This window comes from Osmerus eperlanus, chromosome 24, assembly GCF_963692335.1.
Source record: "Osmerus eperlanus chromosome 24, fOsmEpe2.1, whole genome shotgun sequence".
NCBI classification, from domain to species: Eukaryota; Metazoa; Chordata; class Actinopteri; order Osmeriformes; family Osmeridae; genus Osmerus; species Osmerus eperlanus.
In genome coordinates, this window is record NC_085041.1 from 783,960 (window position 1) to 801,679 (window position 17,720).

A 17,720-nucleotide genomic window follows, 5' to 3' on the forward strand; every position below is an offset into this window, starting at 1 on the left:
TACAATCTTTACTCCATCTCCTCCTCTACTGTGCTCTCTCGACTACACAGCTTCACTTCTCTACTGTCCTGTACTCTCCTCTAAATGCCTCTCTCGTCTTCTCGTCTGGGGGGTCAGATGGCTGAGCGGTTAGGGAGTTGGGCTATTAATCAGAAAGTTGTTGGTTCGATTCCCGGTCGTGCCAAATGACGTTGTGTCCTTGGGCAAGGCACTTCACCCTACTTGCCTCGGGGGGAATGTCCCTGTACTTACTGTAAGTCGCTCTGGATAAGAGCGTCTGCTAAATGACTAAATGTAAATGTCTTCTCTTCCCAGTGATGACCGTGGAGTCCAGCACCCAGGGGGTCCCCACCTCCCCCCTCCCCTCCCCCACCTCCCCCCTCCTGCCCTCCAACCTGTCGTCCCCAGACTGCCCCCCCACGGAGAGCTCTGTGGAGGACCTGCTGTTCGGAGGCTATTACATCCTGGTGTTCCTCCTGGCCCTGAGCGGGAACAGCCTGGCTCTCTGGGTCTTCTCCCGGCAGAGGGCTACTTCCTCTCCGGCCAACGTGTTCCTGCTGCACCTGGCAGTAGCTGACCTGTCCTATGTCATCGTGCTTCCTCTGAGGGCCACGTACCACCTGGCCGGGGGACACTGGCCCTTCGGAGAGGTTCCCTGTCGCCTGGCTGGCTTCCTGTTCTACGTCAACATGTACGCCAGCCTGTTCTTCCTGGCGTGCGTGGCGGGAGACCGCTACCTCGCCGTGGTGCACGCCGTGCGCTCTCTCAAGATGCGCCGCGCCCGCACCGCCCACATCATCAGCTTCTCCCTCTGGGCGCTGGTGACCGTCTCCATGGCGCCCCTGCTGGTCACCCGGCAGACGGTGGAGGTTGCCGGGGTCACAGTGTGTCTGCAGCTGTACCGGGAGAAGGTGTCGCGCCGCGCCCTGGTGTCCCTGGCCGTGGCGTTCACCCCGCCCTTCCTCGCCACGCTGTCCTGCTACCTGATGCTGGTCCACAGCCTCCGCCGGGGGTCCCGCCTGGAGCCGGCCCTGCGCTCCCGTGCCCTGCGCACCATCGGCCTGGTCATGCTCATCTATGTGGTCTGTTTCCTGCCCTACCACGCCAGCAGGGCCACCTTCATCCTGGGCTACGCACACCCCGACGTCTCCTGCAGCGCCCGGCGAGGTCTGGCGCTGGCTAACCGCCTGACCTCCTCCCTCACCTGCCTGAACGGGGCGCTGGACCCCCTGGTCTACCTGTTTGGGGCAGAGAAGTTCCGCGGCACGCTGACACGGCTGCTGTGTAGAGAGGCAACGGCGGCGTCCGGAGCGACCAGCGGAGACCTGAAGGGAACGCATGAGAGCTCTCTCAGCGCCAAGTCAGAGTTCTGAGGTTCTGAGGTTCTTATGCTGTGTTCACACCGAACTCGAAGCACATTTTTCGCACGGCGAGATTACATGTCAAGTCAATGCAAACGCATTGACACATTTTCAACTCAAGAGAAATATTCGCGTGACGCTGTATTTGCGAAGGTTTATCAATGTTGAGATGTCACTGACGTCTTAGAAGAAATGGAGGGCAAGAGTATTGCAGCTGTCTGTGGGCGTCCTCTGCTATACTACACTACTTAGTGTTTGTTTATAGTACCGGTAATCATTTCAGACATGGTTGACGACTTCAAAAAAACGGTTGGCTCCTAGCGATTTGCGCAAATAAACACAAATTAACGCAAAGCGAAAATTCGATTCATTTGCGCTAAATATTTGCTTTGCGTTTAGTGTTAACACAGCATTAGGTTCTGATGGTCTGAGATTCTGATCTTCTGAGGTTTTGAGCAGAATTACAGAGAGGTTTTTATTATATTGCTGTCTCTATCTCTAATGCTGTATTTCTTATATTGTGAAAACCAGACATGTTGCTGGTGTAACGATAATGGTGCACAATGTGGTCATGTTTTCTATACAAATTTAATTTCCAAACCAACAAATAGTAGCTCTTAATATCCTCTAGGAATATTTACAGGATTTTATAATGAAAATAATCATTTTCAGAAATGTCATGTATATGTTTATCTTTCATATGAATTATCAAAGTAACTAACATATTTACATTTACATTTACATTTATTCATTTAGCAGACGCTTTTATCCAAAGCGACTTTCAAGAGAGATTTTTGATATTTGCCACAGATATTTGCCACAGATTCCAAATAATAATGTGGAGACCATATCTTACTAGAACAAGCTGATGTTCAGGAGTCCAGTGTTTCAGTGTTGTACTGTACATTTGTCAGTCTGTCTCACTTTCAGAATGAGTTTGTATTTACATTTACATTTAGTCATTTGGCAGACGCTCTTATCCAGAGCGTCTGTCTTATCCAGAGCGTATTTGGTGTGTATTTGGTGTGTTCCTCATCCTGCCTGGGGGTTATTCCACCACTGCTACAGCCCTGAACCAGACATTTACATTTACATTTAGTCATTTAGCAGACGCTCTTATCCAGAGCGACTTACAGTAAGTACAGGGACATTCCCCCGAGGCAAGTAGGGTGAAGTGCCTTGCCCAAGGACACAACGTCAGTTGGCATGACCGGGAATCGAACTGGCAACCTTCGGATTACTAGCCCGATTCCCTCACCACTCAGCCACCTGACTCCCAACTGAACCAGCTTGTAGAATAAACACCCTTTTCATGCTTTAGATAGCCAGAAGCATTGCCTTCTAATCAGATTTTTTATACTGTGTTAAACCCTCATTTATCCTACTGTATTGTTTGGTGTCTGACTGGGAGTCACTAAACAGCTCCATCCACAAACATCCCACCTGCTGCACAGACAGACTGGCTGGACTGGTTTGTGGTGTAGCTGTGAAACCTTCTGTGTTTATTGAAATGGTGTATATTTATGGGCGGCTGTGCTGTAAATAAACGTGGATGCAAAAACACCAGCTCTGTTACGGTTTACTGAACACCTTTCTTTTCCCCTCAGAGCTCTCTGTACAAGGCCCATATAGCAGCCCTCAGAGCTCTCTGTACAAGGCCCATATAGCAGCCCTCAGAGCTCTCGGATATAGCAGCAGGTTCTGCTAACCTGGGTTGCCTCAGTGCTGTCCTCACCGCTACAACACTTCTCTTTTCTCGTCATGTGACTTCTGACTGTGGTGTGCCAGAAGAGCTTTTTCTGCTCACATTTCTTTGCAACATTTCCTGACCACTGTATCAGCATTGCAAGACTTCTTTCCCCACCCCCTCTTATGAGTGCATATGTTAACAGTGTGTATGCATTTTCTGACTATACCAGGCTTCTCTAATCATCTGTGGACATCTATACCAAAAATGTGGTTATCTGTATGTATATATACATATTTGGCCTGATAGATTCAAGGACTCATACACAGTATATCACAAAATCTCGTAATATACTGTAGATATGTCCTTGAATTGTTCAGGCTAACTATTAAAACAAACTTTAGCAGCATCACACACAACACAAATATTCTGTCTATGATAACATTCACATGAATGTACCACTAAGAGAAGATCTCAGGATGTTCTTTCAGGAGTCGAGGGTCTGCCTGGTCATTCAACAGAGCTGATGCAGTGACATAAATCTTACTCTGCATCTAACTTCCTCTTTTCTCGTCCTTGCCCTTCTCCACGCCTTTAAACTATCAAAACTATCACAGAGGTCCTCAAGTATTTTTTCTCAACCGGGCTTCTCAGACTGACAATGGCTGAAAGATTATTCTGTTTAGTCTGTTTTAGTTAATTATTGAAAGAGAGAAGAAAAGGGGAGAGGTAGCTGTGGGCTTCTGAGTGCTGCTGTTAGGCCCTCCTCTCGCTCAAATGAGGAAGTTCTGTCACTTTAGTAGTAGCTTCCTTTTTACAGCTCTTGCCCTGCAAACAGGAAGAGAGAGGGAGAGAGAGAGAAGGAAAAGCACACGGCCGCACACAGAAAGATGACCACGGTCAGCTGAAGACACAGTGTTCCACCAAGGAGAGAGGAGTCCGTTTTCGAGGGCAGATGCACCAGTCTGGACCTCCCGGCTTCTCCTGAGAGAAACAGGATGTGTTCTTATCAGCCGTGGCACCACAGCAACATCACTCGCTCCAATGCCGAGGACCTCCTCTCCAAGGCAGCGAGGGACGGCAGCTTCCTCCTTAGAGACAGTGAATCCATAGTGGGGGCCTACGCTCTCTGTGTGCTGTGAGTAACCCTACTGGCTGTCCTCTTCTGGGGGGGGGGGGGGGGGACACACGCCTCTGAACACCACAGGGGGTCAGGGACCACCCCGGTGTACGCTGAGCAGGAAGAGTCCAGTTTGGATAGGATCCTCGTTCCGTGTTCGGAGCTCATAGCGGTGTGGACGCCTCGGCCCACCTCTGATTCTTCACATCCAGGAAGGATGGCTTTTCTTTTTACATTTACATGCAGCTCCAGTTATCTCCAGTTAAGTCCAGTTAAGTCCAGTTATCTCCAGTTAAGTCCAGTTATCTCCAGTTAAGGGTTTTGTTGTTTAGTCTGATCTCTTTTAAGACCAAATGAGATTAGTAGTTTTTTGAGTTTGCAAACAATTCAAGCTTATGGTTTACTCTGAAAAGAGATTGTAAACATTTTGGAAAGTGTTCTGTAACCAAATGGCAAACTGTGAGTTTCACGACTCTGAGTTTCAATGTGTCAGAGCTGCTTCCTACACAGCTAAACCCATGACTGTGTAGCTAGATAGCTTCATTTGAATAACCCACAAACATCAAAACACGTTTCAGCTGTGTGAGCCTTGCTTTTGTATTGAGGCTGTTTGCGTTTGGGTAAACTGGAGGGAATTAAGGGGTTTGTTTTAATCTTGATCACCTCTATAGCCTGACAGATATGTTGCTATTGTTCTCGTCACCTCACTCCAGCGCTGAACACTGATCCAGCGCTGATCCAGCACGGCTGATGTCTCTTCTGTTCCCAGGTACCAGAACTGTGTGTACACGTACAGGATCTTACCCAATGAGGAGAAGAAGCTATCTGTTCAGGTGGGTTTGAGAATACTGCAGCTCTGGTCAGTCAGGTATTGGCCCTAGCCCTAGCCCTAGCCCTAGCCCTAGCCCTAGCCCTAGCCCTAGCCCTGCAGCTCTGGTCTCAACCATCTCCACTCTGGGAAGGAATCTATTAGCAGGTGTTCAGGAAGCTGCTTAAAGCTGCATGTTATGCCTCAAGCACCAAACTTCTGCTTTTATTTTTCATTTAATCAAAAATAAGAAGGCTGTAGCACAGCCCATACTGCCAGCGGTGAGGGTACATGGGGGATTGAGGCATATTACTGGTAAAGTGTGACACCAATTGTTTATTCTGTTTTTAAGGGGACAGTGGGAGCACTGATGTGTCCGGTAACAAGTCCTTCATTGTTAGACTGTAAACAATCTGTTTCTGTGTGTTGGTAGTGAACTCATTATCATAGTGATACTTCCTTGTTGGAATTGTTGCCATTCATTTAGGTTATTTGGATAGAAAATGTTTTAAGTTTAAACAATCATTTTCTTCAGTTAATCCCCCACAAAAAATCCCCACAAAAAATGAAACATTTCAGCTGGGTGGGATAAGGAAACCAGCTGACATGTTCTTGAAGGAGCTTAACCCCGGTGGAATGTCTGAGAACAGCTTATGGGTGGTGTTATGGGTGGTGTTATGGGTGGTGTTATGGGTGAGGAAGAGTAACACACCCAGACGGTCTCTCCCAGAGCACCAGGGAGCCTAACCTGCAGCCGTGTGTCGTTGGTCCCTCCAGGCTTCTGAAGGAGTCCCCATCCGGTTCTTCTCCGTGCTCCCGGAGCTGGTTGAGGCTTACTACAGCCCCAACATGGGCCTGGTGACACACCTCCAGTACCCTGTCCCCAAGGAGGAGGAGCCGGAGGAGGAGCCAGGTTAGACGCCGCCCCACCCCCTTCCTCACTGCTGCCAGCACTCTGCGTCACACAGGAAGTCGTTTGCATATCCGTCAGCAACAGTAGGTTGCACACGTGAGCTGAACAGCCCAGAGGTGATCCCCGCTGTGGTTTGTGGTTTCAGAGCAAGTCAGCTTGCCTCCTCAGCTGCCGAGGAGAAACTTTGGTCTGTCGGCCATCGAGGGGAAAGAGGGAGGCTCGGCTGGGGACGCCAGGGGGGCAGATGTGACCTCCCTGTCCCTGACAGACACCTACCTGCAGAGACTGCAGCACATGGACATGAGCCAGTAAGGTCACCTTTTCCATGAAACACACACATTTTATTAAGGTATTTAGGGAATGTGTGGCGCCATCTTTGTAGAGAAGTGCAGAGCCCCAGTAGTGTTCCTGTGTTGCAGCATTCCAGACGACCACCAGAAGGCCATCCAGGACTACTTCAGGAGCTCCCTGAGCCTCGACGCGGACCTAGTGCACGGGGGGAACCCCAGCCTCCCCCACCTGAAGAATCTCACCATGAACATCTGTAAGCACCTGAACAGGTACGCTCTCACCTGAACAGGTACGCTCTCACCTGAACAGGTACGCTCTCACCTGAACAGGTACGCTCTCACCTGAACAGGTACGCTCTCAGCTGAACAGGTACGCTCTCAGCTGAACAGGTACGCTCTCCCCGTGTTCTCACTAACTGTTCCTGGAGCTGTCCAAGAGAGGCTGGGAGGCACAGCTGCCACAGCAGCGTGTGTGTGACAGCCAGGGAGGTTTGTGTTCAAAGTGTCGGGGGGGGAGGGGGGTAGCTGCCGTTTTTGTAAAAGTGGTGGTGGGTGTGACATGTCCCTCATATGTATAATGAAACCTGCCCCCCTGGTGACAGCGAGATCTCTCGCACCCTGCCAACCCTGGAGACCTTTCAGCAGGTCTGGGATCAGCAGCTCTCCCCAGGACCTGGTCGTCTCAGGAGTCAGGTCGGTGGCTATTTTGCCAAGCTCCTGTCCAGAGCCTCAATGCTAGTTTTTAGCTGGTGTGTAGATGTTCGGCATAGTATAACCCTGTAACCTTTGAAGGATTACATTTTTGATGAACTCTGCCTAATAACAAAATGCAAGCTTGGTGATCTAAGAAGCTTTTAAAACGTTACCTAACGAGAGAGTGAAAGGGTGTTCTTCACAATCATGCGTTTTTGAGACGTGTGACTGAAAGTTTTTGTTATTATCTTCTGCTTTCTGCTAGCTTTCTGCTGACTCAAGTCAATCAGTATCCTTCAGACTTGAACAATTGACACAACTGCTGTACTCCATAGAAGACAAGGTAATATTGAATCATCTTGTACTCAGAGTTTACCTTTATCACTGACTTATTCACCTAAAATTGAGGAGCGTTTTTCACCCAGCTATTAATAATTTTCATCAGTAAAGGAAATCTCTGTGGATATCCTGTTACATTTTCACCAAACACGCATTGATAAGGAGCAGTGCTGTGCATGGTCACTGACATGCCTGTGTGCTTGTTACAATTTCAGGCCAAAAATGCTGTGTTTGAATCTGTCGGTTACGAAGGAGGTCACAGGAAGTCTCTCATACCACCTGTGATGTTTGAGGTAAAAAATCTCAACATTTCCTTAGAAGAAGCTTTTATCCATGAAGCTTTTATCCACGGATTTGAACCTGTGACCTCTGACCTGTTACCTCTAAATCTGAAATTAAACGCTCTGTCACTGAGCCATACCCAGTGATGTTCACATGTAGCGGGGAGCAATTAGCTAAACATGTTGAATTCTGGGATGTTTTGGTGTGGAAGGGGTAGGTTCCTGTGACCTCTTGTTTTCCACAGGTGAAGTCGGAGTCTCTTGGCATTTCAACGAAGATGTTCCTCAAGGTGGACATCGAGAGCGGAAAAGTCTACTTCAAGAAGTCAAAAGACGGCCCCGAAGACAAATTCTTTGTTCACAACAAAAGTGAGTGTTGTTGGTTGACACCAAGACGTGTTTGTTGGTTCAGGTGTGCAGTGTGTGCAGGTGTGCGCAGTGTGTGATTGTAGGTGATGTTGTTTAGTCCTGCAGTTGGTGAAATCCCAGAACGTGCATCCGAAACTGGTTATCGTCGTGGAGACAGAGAAGGAGAAAGTGCAACGCAAAGAGTTTGTGTTTGACGACTCCAAGGTGACGACATAAACATCATCGTTCTTAGATACTGAGTGATGTCCTCGTTGTGATGTCACCTGCGTGTTGACCTGCTGGTCTGTTTGTGTTTCCGTCAGAAGAGGGAGGGTTTCTGTCAGCTGCTGCAGCAGATGAAGAACAAACATTCTGACAAACCTGAACCTGACATGATCACTGTTTTCGTCGGCACCTGGAACATGGGTAAACAAATAGTAATACTCTCCTCAATCTTCTCATCAAAATACACATTTGGCTTTTCTTTCAAAACCAACTAATTGTTTTGTAAACAAACGATACATTTGTAAACTACGTTTTTTCTTTTTAAATCGATCATCTTAATAAATCAGATCTAGCTGAGCTGTATTAGCAGGCGGGGTCAGAATTTCTCTCTCAAGGATGCGACCTATGACCTCTAACCTCTGGTCCCAGGCAACGCTGGCCCTCCCCAGGACATCTCGTCGTGGTTCCAGTGTAAGGGTCAGGGCAAGACGCGCGACGACACGGCTGACCACATCCCCCATGACATCTACGTGATCGGCACCCAGGAGGACACGCTTGGGGAGAAAGACTGGGTCGACACTGTGAAGAACACCTTGAGAAGCATCACCAACATCAGCTTCAAACAAGTCAGTCGCAGCCAGTGGCGGTCCTAGCACGTTTGGCGCCCCGGGTAAGGGGCAAGGTTTACCCCCCCCGCCATAATGTGATTTTGTGTGTTTCTCAGATGGCCAGCCAGACCCTTTGGAACATCAGGATCGTGGTGCTGGCCAAGCCTGAGCATGAGAACAGGATCTCCCACATCTCCTGTGACAGTGTCAAGACAGGCATCGCCAACACGCTGGGTGAGTCCAATCCTCTCCTCCCGGGGTTCGGTGGGTTACTGTAGGGTGAGATTTAGGGGGTGGGGTTGGTGGATAGGGTTAAGGTAAGGTCGTTAGGGTTAACACACATCACACCACGTTTGTGTTTTTCTTACGCAGGAAATAAAGGAGCGGTGGGTGTGTCGTTCATGTTTAACGGGACGGCGCTCGGGTTCGTCAACAGTCACCTGACGTCAGGCAGCGAGAAGAAGCATCGGTGAGGGACAGTTCTTACAAACTTTGTCTATTAGGTTTTACATAACATACTATTTTGTCATCAGGGCATTTGTTATAAGTAAGAAAGAATATTCCCTTTTAGGAAGTTCAGGTTTTCAGTCATAGGAATTATTTAGTCCTGCTCCTCTTGACAGTTTCTTAGCAACCGGTCTAGGATAAATAAGTCCTGATCCTGTGAGCTAGCCTAACCTTCTCGTCAACAACATATGTAGGCTAACATTATTCAACTGAAATAATATCTCATTATAATTAACATTAATTAATAGTGTCAGAATCAATGTAATGACCAAGCGCCCTCACTGACATCATACTATATTATCTTATCAACAGACAGGTGATCAGTATGAAAAGTTTACTGGTCTAATCTGAGATAAATCAAGTTTAACATTTGATTGAGGGTAAGCTAACTCAGGCTAACGCTAACCCTCCCGAGGCCACTCTCTCCCGTGCTAGCGTTAAAAACTGGTGTTGTAAACTGTCTGGTTGGTTTCCTGAGTGTCTATTCTTGTTCCTTCTGAAGCATGATTAAACTGAATGATGCAACGACAGTGAGATATGAAGCGAAAGGAGAACTGCGTGGTCAGTTTTAACGCTTTCAATAACACAGTTCGGCTTATAAAGTTAGTAAAGTTATGTGTTTTGGTGGTGGGGGTTGTTGTCAGACGCAACCAGAATTACGTCAGCATCCTACGGTTCTTGAACCTCGGAGACAAGAAGCTGAACCCGTTTGACATCACCCATCGCTTCACCCACTTGTTCTGGCTGGGGGATCTGAATTACAGACTTGAGATGCAGTCCTCGGTAAGTATCAGCAATCTGTAGAAGGTAACAATATCAAGCCCAAGTATAAATCACATTGGTACAGTCTTATCTCTCCATTAAAACAGTGTTTATAATAAGGCTAAGGGGAACTTTGTGTTTAAAATAGTCCAAAACTTTTTTTTCTTCTACATTATGGAGAGATTGCTGTTTTGTTTGTTCCCTGCAAGTCTTGTTTCTTCTCGAGAGTTTCTTGTGAGAAGCGTGGGCAGTGTGGAGGACAGGGTTTGGGTGAGCCTCTAAACAGCAGCAGTCCTGTCTGCTAGCGCTGCTGTACTGCCACTGCTGACATCATCTAACAGGAAGAACCACTACTTTGCATTGTCTGCGTTCACAGGAAGCAGAGAGCATTGTGACAAAGATCAAACAGCAACAGTATCAAGAACTGCTCGCCAAAGACCAGCTCAGCATGGAGAGGACTGAGGGGAAAGTCTTCCTACACTATGGTATTTCCTCCATGGTATCTCACTGTACACCACAAATGCAAATGACAATTACAAAAACTAACATACGAATGAGGTATTACTGAAGTAAAACAGTAGTCACCTTCTGAGCAAAATGTGAAGAGACTGGGACGTTTTGTAAGACTCAGAGTGCAGCACAAGCTCAACGTGCTCCCATGGGGACATTAGCAGGGCGCAATGAGTAACAGAGATACAACACAAAAACTCTTGTTCTTCACGTGTTCTAACGCGAAGGACGAGAGACGTGAAACAGTTCCTGTGAGACGTTCTGGAACGTTCTTCTTCTTCTCATTCCTTCACAGACGAGGAGGAGCTCACGTTCGCGCCCACCTATCGCTTCGAGAGAGACACAAGGGAGAAGTATGCCTACACTAAGGCCAAAGCCACGGGGGTAGGACACTGTTTATTCAGATGTGTTTTCCTCTTCTGGAAAAACCGAACCCTTCCACGACATAGCAACACACAAACACCAGGGTGAGGAAGTCAGCAACACTGTTTATTGATCTGGGGGTCGTCCAGGCAGGAGAACCTGCTCTTTGGTGAACCCTGATTCACGGGAAAAATGTAGGCTGGGTTCACTGCCACAGGATGAGTTGTAAGCGATCTTTAGGCAAGGCCTGCATCCTTCCACTTGTGAACATGGAGTCTCCTGTGAAACTGTCAAAGCGTTTTTGCTGTTCTCCCTTTGCAGACAAAGTACAACCTACCCTCGTGGTGTGATCGTGTTCTGCGCAAATCTTACCCCCTGGTACACGTGGTCTGCCAGACATACGGTGAGACTGGGAGCACGTGAAGCCATGCCAACACCCGTAGGAAACTGGGATTTTTCAATTTAATTCAAATTATGAAAAAAAAATTTTTTTGCAGGGTGCACCAATGACATCATGACAAGCGACCACTCGCCTGTGTTTGCAACGTTTGAGGTTGGAGTGGCGTCACAGTTTGTGTCTAAAAATGGTAATTATTATAATGACACAATTAATTTATATTTTACAATGGACAAGGATGTGTTGCACTACCTTATGAGATGTATCAAACTAAACTTAAGACTTTGTGAGAAACATTTTCCAGGATGATCCAGTATTGTGGTCAACATTTTATTTTAAATTTTTAGATCCTAATACCACATCTGAGGGTGCCATAAAGTTCATGAACTGCGTTGCCAAACTCACAACAAAGTCCAAGACCAAGTTCTTCATCGAGTACCACTCCAGCTGCCTGGAGAGTAAGGCCTCATTACATTTCTATAATATTTACATTTATTTAAAATCGTATTTCATCACGAAAGGGGCCTAATGGATTTCATGTACCAAACCCAGAATATCAGTCTAACACCTTTTAAACATCCACAGAGTTCGTCAAGAGCACAGAGGGAGAGAACCAAGAATGCTCAAATGGATCCATCAAAGTTCGTTTTGGAAACCAAGTTGAGGTAATCTAATTTAAGGGGTCAGATGGTTTAGCAGTTAGGGAATTGGGCTATTAATCAGAAGGTTGCCGGTTTGATTCCTGGCCGTTGAATGATGTTGTGTCCTTGGGCAAGGCACTTCACCCTACTTGCCTCGGGGGAATGTCCCTGTACTTACTGTAAGTCGCTCTGGATAAGAGTGTCTGCTAAATGACTAAATGCAAATGTAATCTGAGAGAGTTCGGTCTCGGTTTGTTCTTTGAGTAGGTTGATGATGTTGTGTTGAAGCAGTATGGTTTTTCAAAGCCGATGATCTGTTGTGTTTGAAGCTCACCCCCATCATCTCCGACCCGGAGTATCTTCTAGACCAACACATCCTCATCTGCATCAAGTCCACAGACTGTGACGAATCCTACGGTAAACAGGATTTTTTAAACAGGATTTTAAAGTGGTACAGCTATGCACAGCCTCACAGAGCCTGACGTCTCTGTGTCGTCGTGACTACAGGCGAGGGCTGCGTGGCGCTGCGGGCTGCAGAGTCCTCCTACACGGAGTTCATGATAACACTGACTCACCACGGAGAGAAGACGGGCTACCTGACGGGGGGGATCCAGCTGCGAACCTCCGAGGGCAAACAGACCGAAAAGCTGTACGGTGAGTCAGCATCACGGCCGTCCTAAGAGACAGCTAAGTGGTTAGAGTACACGGCCGTCCTAAGAGACAGCTCAATGGTTAGAGTACACGGCCGTCCTAAGAGACAGCTCAGTGGTTAGAGTACATGGCCGTCCTAAGAGACAGCTCAATGGTTAGAGTACACGGCCGTCCTAAGAGACAGCTCAGTGGTTAGAGTACACAGACGTCCTAAGAGACAGCTCAGTGGTTAGAGTACACGGCCGTCCTAAGAGACAGCTCAGTGGTTAGAGTACCTGGCTGCCGACCAAGAGGCCACAGGTTCAAATCCGTACACTGAATGCTGAATGATTCAACTGGGATTTCACTAAACTTGTTTTGACCTTTTTTTTGTTTTAGATTTCATCAAGGTGGGAGACGATTCTAGCGGCAACAAAGGCAGAGGAGGCGATCACACCAGCAAGTGAGAAGTCTCTCCTGAACCAAGCATCATCCTGCAGGTGATCTAGATAATGATGTCACTTTCTCTCTCTTAATCTTCATCAGATCGTCATCAGCCTTTCCCGCTCCAATTGACATCACAAACCCCAACTACATGGGAGTGGGTCTGAAGTGTGGTTCTGCAGGGAAGGGCTGGAGCTACAGCAAACCTCACAAAGCAAGTCCAGGAGGCGGGCCCATGGGCAAGGATGGGAACCATGGCAACCTCTCTCCCAAAAAATCGTACGACTCCACTCGAAGCCCCACAGGAAAGCCAGCGTGAGTCCGCCTTAGCTGAGAACTTTTTTTTTTCACAACGGTATGTTGTAGACTTGTTTCTTTGGGTATTCAACAACAAAAAGGACACTGTCCATGTTCTCACTGCTGGGTGTGGTGTTGTGTGAAATCAAACTCTGCACGCCCCACCTGTGTTCCCTCAGAGCTGAGGATGAGTACCCGGCCGAGATGTTCGACAACCCCCTCTACGGCTCCATGGGGAAGGGAGGGACACGAAGCAAAGACCCGGAGCCTCAACGCAAGGACCAGCTGGCGCCACCAGACGCCATCTTCTCCTTCCCCAAGCCCCCCGACTCCGTGGAGCCTGACCGACCCCCGGTGCCCACTCCTCGGAACCGCTCCTTCACCTGCTCAGAGACCAAGCCCTCGCCCTCGGCCCCCGGCGGCTCCCAGCTTCACCTGACCAAGAAACCGGTGATGTCGTCTCGTTCTGACGGGGGAACGGCAGCCAGCCGGCCCCCCCTGCCGCTGAAGTCTCGGCAAGGCCCGGCTCCAGAGCTGAAGCCGTCCCGGCCCAGAGACTACAGAGAGAGCTCGGAGATCCACACCAAGCAGCGCCACGCACCCCGATCGGGGCAGCCGCTGCCCAAAGATGGTAGGACCAAACTGTTCCTCTTACATTTTCTTTGCTTCATAAACTTTGCTACATTTTCCCCCCTTCTTCTTAATGTGAGACATATCTTTCTTATTTTTCCTACCCAGTGCATCCTGACGCAGCTCACCCCCCGAAAATGGGTCGTTCTGTGAGATGATTTCCTGTTTGGGCCCCTGGGTATCACTTCCTGCTCTGCGAGTTATAACTGTGATTGGCTAATGAATAGGGGCTACAGTGGAGAGAATTGCCCAAAATGAACTCAAAGCGTGCAACTGTTGGTCTTCCTGATCCTCCATGTTGTTTAAATCAAACATATCTTTAATTTTGATAGTCATTACAGAATTCCACCTATGGTATTGGTAACACAGAAGCCATATGTGAGTTCAGAATTGATCTTTTTCGTCTTCCGGCCTTGGTGGATGCCATTTTGCACACACTTCACAAATATCGTCTACTACTAATCATTTAAATTGTTCCATCCGAATTTGTCTGCCTTGCTTATGTGTGATATGTGACTTTGGTTACAATAAACTAAAGGGAATACAAAATATTTGCATAATAAGTTGATATCTGACTTGACGCACGATTGTCCTTAGTAAATGCTGACATCTGCTGTAACTCTACAGTACTGCGGGTGTTTCGTTCAACGTTCACGAATCTGGACATAATTGTCGCTGTTATATGACGTATAAAACTTCCCCAATGGGTTTTCAACAACGATAATTGTATACGTCATCAACCCGAGACAGAAAATACAGCGCCGACAATGGTGAGAATATTTCGTTCCTTTAAAAAGTTTACAATTTTTTGTGTACCGTACATGTATTTAACCGACGCAATTTTGTAAGCATCCCGCAATGGGATAACAATTAAGCTAATACATTAGTTGATCAATGAATCAATCATTTTATTGCCAAATGCCCATACAATTAGCTCGCATCGTTAGCTAGCTGGCTAGCCTGATGAGCATCACCTGCATTTCCTGGCGCAATCTATCAGACGTTTATTACACGTAGAAACATTTATCATCATGGATACATTCACTGCTTGCTTCTTATTGAATCATATATTTTGCATTACAGCTTTTCTACTCGTTTTTCAAATCTTTGGTGGGTAAGGACGTGGTAGTGGAGCTCAAAAATGACTTGAGGTATGTGTTGATTTATTGCTATATTGCAGAGCTGTCAACGAGTAGCCTAATACGAATAACAAAAAACTACCTTGTTTGCGATGACCTAGGATTTGTGAAGAGTCTCAAAAATCAGATCCTTTTTAAGGCCATCACAACCCAAACAGGGTGTTATATCAAGTGTATTGTACTACAGTCCTACTACTCGCGACTGTTCCTGCTACTTTTCAATTAGACTGTTTGCGCATCACTACCGCCGCGGTAGTATTAGTATTCCCATAAATAGTTACTGATACGTCGTAAACACCTGTTATACGAGATTTTCATTTATGGAATTACTAGTAAACGATACAACAACGTACGTTTGTATGACTTCTGCGTTCCTTTTCAGCATCTGCGGAACTCTTCACTCAGTTGATCAGGTAACCAGGCAGCTTCTGGCTCTTTCAATTTAACAACCTTACAAACACCACACCTTCAGTGACACTTTATCTAACCAATTTCCACGCTCACTGTTTTGTGTAATTTTGTTTTTTCAGTATTTGAACATCAAACTCACAGACATCAGCGTGACAGATCCAGAGAAATACCCACACATGGTGAGTGTTCATGCATTGCTGCACACAGCATATCTGTCACATGTCAGACAAGGAATAATCAGACAGCATTTGCCTGTCTGATGCCGTCTTAGAGTACATCATGGGGAGGAGGGGTTGGGGGAGACAGGACTCCTCAGAACAAGATGGCGTCACCTGTTTCTTGATGCATCAAAGCAGAGTCTTTTTGGTGGAACCTCAGGTTCAAGTGTCACGTTGTCAGGTTTATCTCCATTTGTAACAAGGTGCAGGCAGAACTCTTTGGTCCTGCTCCTCCTGACAGTCTCCTAGACGCTTGTCCAAACCTGCAGTAGATAATCGAACCCTTGTGTCCTCCAGCTGTCTGTGAAGAACTGTTTCATCCGGGGCTCCGTGGTGCGCTACGTGCAGCTGCCGGCGGATGAGGTGGACACTCAGCTGCTTCAGGACGCCGCCCGCAAGGAGGCCATGCAGCAGAAGCAGTGATGTCATCACAACTGGCTTGACTGGGGCGGGGGGGGGGGGGGGTGGGGGTCTTTTGACACATCTAATGTCTGTTATTTAGAATCATGTTATTGCCGTTGGTCCCTTAGTGAAGGTCTTTTAGGTTAGTAGAGATATTAATTCCTCTGGGAAATTATTTCTCTTCTCTCTATTGGAACCTTTTTGGGTTCCGCTTAACTTTGAATTTGTTCTTTGACTGAGGTCACTGTCTAGGTTACACACTCCAAAGTGAGGCGATAGCCTTGGTTTTAAATAACGTACGTTTATGTTTAGATGTGACCAACGAGAGTAATTGAAGAAAAGAATTCTTTCTTTACATTGTACAAATTAAATATGTTGATGTTTTGTGTTTTTTTTGATAGAATAACTTCTGTTCTACGCCAAGGTTTATACACACTCTTCTGAATCTGCCAGTCATGAATTATGTTTTTGTTCTTCAGTTTAATGATTTTCTGTTTCTAACCTCCAAGGAAAAACATTTCTGATTCATTTTGTTATTGTGTGAAAATAAACCTTGGTTTGATCCTTGCTACCTGTGTTTGACAGTTGATGTCGTAGGATGCGTGTTGTGGGGGCTAATTTACGGGTACTTGTCTTTTTACACCTTACTTATTGAGTATCTGAGAAGCTATCAGATAGGCTAGTGAAACTCACAGGATATGAGGTCACTAGTGCACAGGTGTACGTTATTTAAGTGGATGGTAATTGCTTGCATGCAACAACCATCTTTCGGCGCTATGCTCCCGCTTCCCGCCTGTTTTCTCAGAAAAGACAAGTCCAGCACTGACACCATGGTAAGACTACCTGCAAATATGTTTGTCCGATATTGAGTAATTAGCATATAGAGGAAGATATTGACCCATCAGTGACATAACAAATGTCTATATTATTGATGCGGCCAAACTGTCTAAGGGTTAAGCTTAATTGGTTGTGTGTTGTGGTCCACAGGAGCCTCGCGCCACCGGAGGTGAACGGAGAGAGAAGCGTAGACATGACACCGACACGGCTGCTGTAGGTGATGAGGTGAGGACCTTCTACTCAAGCAAGCTGTGAACTAGTGTTGCCACCCGTCCCCGTTTTCCCGTGATTGTTCTCTTTTTTTCGAACGACTGTCCCGGTTTTTTATTCTTTAACTGGACACGAATTGTCCCGTTTATTGAGTAATTCTCAATTTGAATTTCATAAGTTTTAAATTACACGTATACATTACTACAACTAATAAACTACCGCCGTTTCTTAGATGGGTGAGACTCGCGGGGATTCTCCACCTAGATCCACATCAGGAGAGTTTTCAGATGAAGAGGTATTAGGTCGTCTCTATATCATATAATGATAGAGGTTAAGTCTTTGACATCGTTGCTTTTCTGCAGATATCGACCAAGAGAGAGCAGCATTTGAGACTAGGACCAGCGAACCTCGATGACACGTTGCCATTCGGCCCCCTAGACTCACACCGCACCCAGCGGGAGGTAGAGGAATCTCTCGAGGTCTTTCACCCAGAATCTCTCTTGCTCAAGTATTGTGATGTTGACAGACCGTCTGTCGGTTAATAAGATGTTTTTAAGAATGTTTAAAGAATTTTTATGAATAAAATTTATTATTTCCTCTGGACCTTGCGGTAACATCATGACACCTTGAGAAAACAAGTTTTGGGGGT

General features: G+C 46.8%; 3 protein-coding genes across 3 annotated transcripts; all 3 read left to right on the forward strand.

Annotated features, from left to right (window-relative positions):
* Positions 1-371: 371 nt before the first annotated feature.
* gpr17 (G protein-coupled receptor 17) lies at positions 372-2,440 on the forward strand (the record flags this gene model as incomplete). Its single annotated transcript, XM_062450085.1, has 2 exons — positions 372-2,319; positions 2,364-2,440. A coding segment is annotated over one exon (1,002 nt), but the record flags the coding sequence as incomplete, so codon positions are not given.
* Positions 2,441-3,877: 1,437 nt separating this feature from the next.
* On the forward strand, positions 3,878-14,405 carry inpp5d (inositol polyphosphate-5-phosphatase D). Its single transcript, XM_062450864.1, has 27 exons — positions 3,878-4,186; positions 4,938-5,001; positions 5,754-5,889; positions 6,035-6,197; positions 6,309-6,449; positions 6,782-6,872; positions 7,138-7,215; positions 7,427-7,504; positions 7,738-7,861; positions 7,959-8,065; positions 8,164-8,266; positions 8,495-8,691; positions 8,790-8,907; positions 9,046-9,142; positions 9,825-9,963; positions 10,319-10,427; positions 10,748-10,836; positions 11,137-11,218; positions 11,313-11,402; positions 11,560-11,670; positions 11,798-11,877; positions 12,183-12,270; positions 12,361-12,507; positions 12,883-12,946; positions 13,030-13,242; positions 13,404-13,855; positions 13,963-14,405. Exons 1-27 carry the CDS (start codon positions 4,047-4,049, stop codon positions 14,010-14,012), a joined length of 3,351 nt encoding a protein of 1,116 aa, XP_062306848.1. The 5' UTR covers positions 3,878-4,046; the 3' UTR covers positions 14,013-14,405.
* Positions 14,406-14,544: 139 nt separating this feature from the next.
* smx5 lies at positions 14,545-16,593 on the forward strand. Its single transcript, XM_062450891.1, has 5 exons — positions 14,545-14,624; positions 14,938-15,005; positions 15,376-15,406; positions 15,524-15,583; positions 15,920-16,593. Exons 1-5 carry the CDS (start codon positions 14,622-14,624, stop codon positions 16,043-16,045), a joined length of 288 nt encoding a protein of 95 aa, XP_062306875.1. The 5' UTR covers positions 14,545-14,621; the 3' UTR covers positions 16,046-16,593.
* The last annotated feature ends 1,127 nt before the right edge of the window (positions 16,594-17,720 follow it).

Excerpts from the sequence above, each read along its gene's own strand:
- inpp5d (XM_062450864.1), top strand. The coding sequence starts at position 4,047 with ATGTGTTCTTATCAGCCGTGGCACCACAGCAACATCACTCGCTCCAAT. Across the intron at positions 9,964-10,318 it reads GACTTGAGATGCAGTCCTCG|GAAGCAGAGAGCATTGTGAC; the intron begins GTAAGTATCAGC and ends CTGCGTTCACAG. Across the intron at positions 12,508-12,882 it reads ACAGACCGAAAAGCTGTACG|ATTTCATCAAGGTGGGAGAC; the intron begins GTGAGTCAGCAT and ends TTTTTGTTTTAG.
- smx5 (XM_062450891.1), top strand. Across the intron at positions 15,006-15,375 it reads GAGCTCAAAAATGACTTGAG|CATCTGCGGAACTCTTCACT; the intron begins GTATGTGTTGAT and ends GTTCCTTTTCAG. Across the intron at positions 15,584-15,919 it reads CAGAGAAATACCCACACATG|CTGTCTGTGAAGAACTGTTT; the intron begins GTGAGTGTTCAT and ends TGTGTCCTCCAG.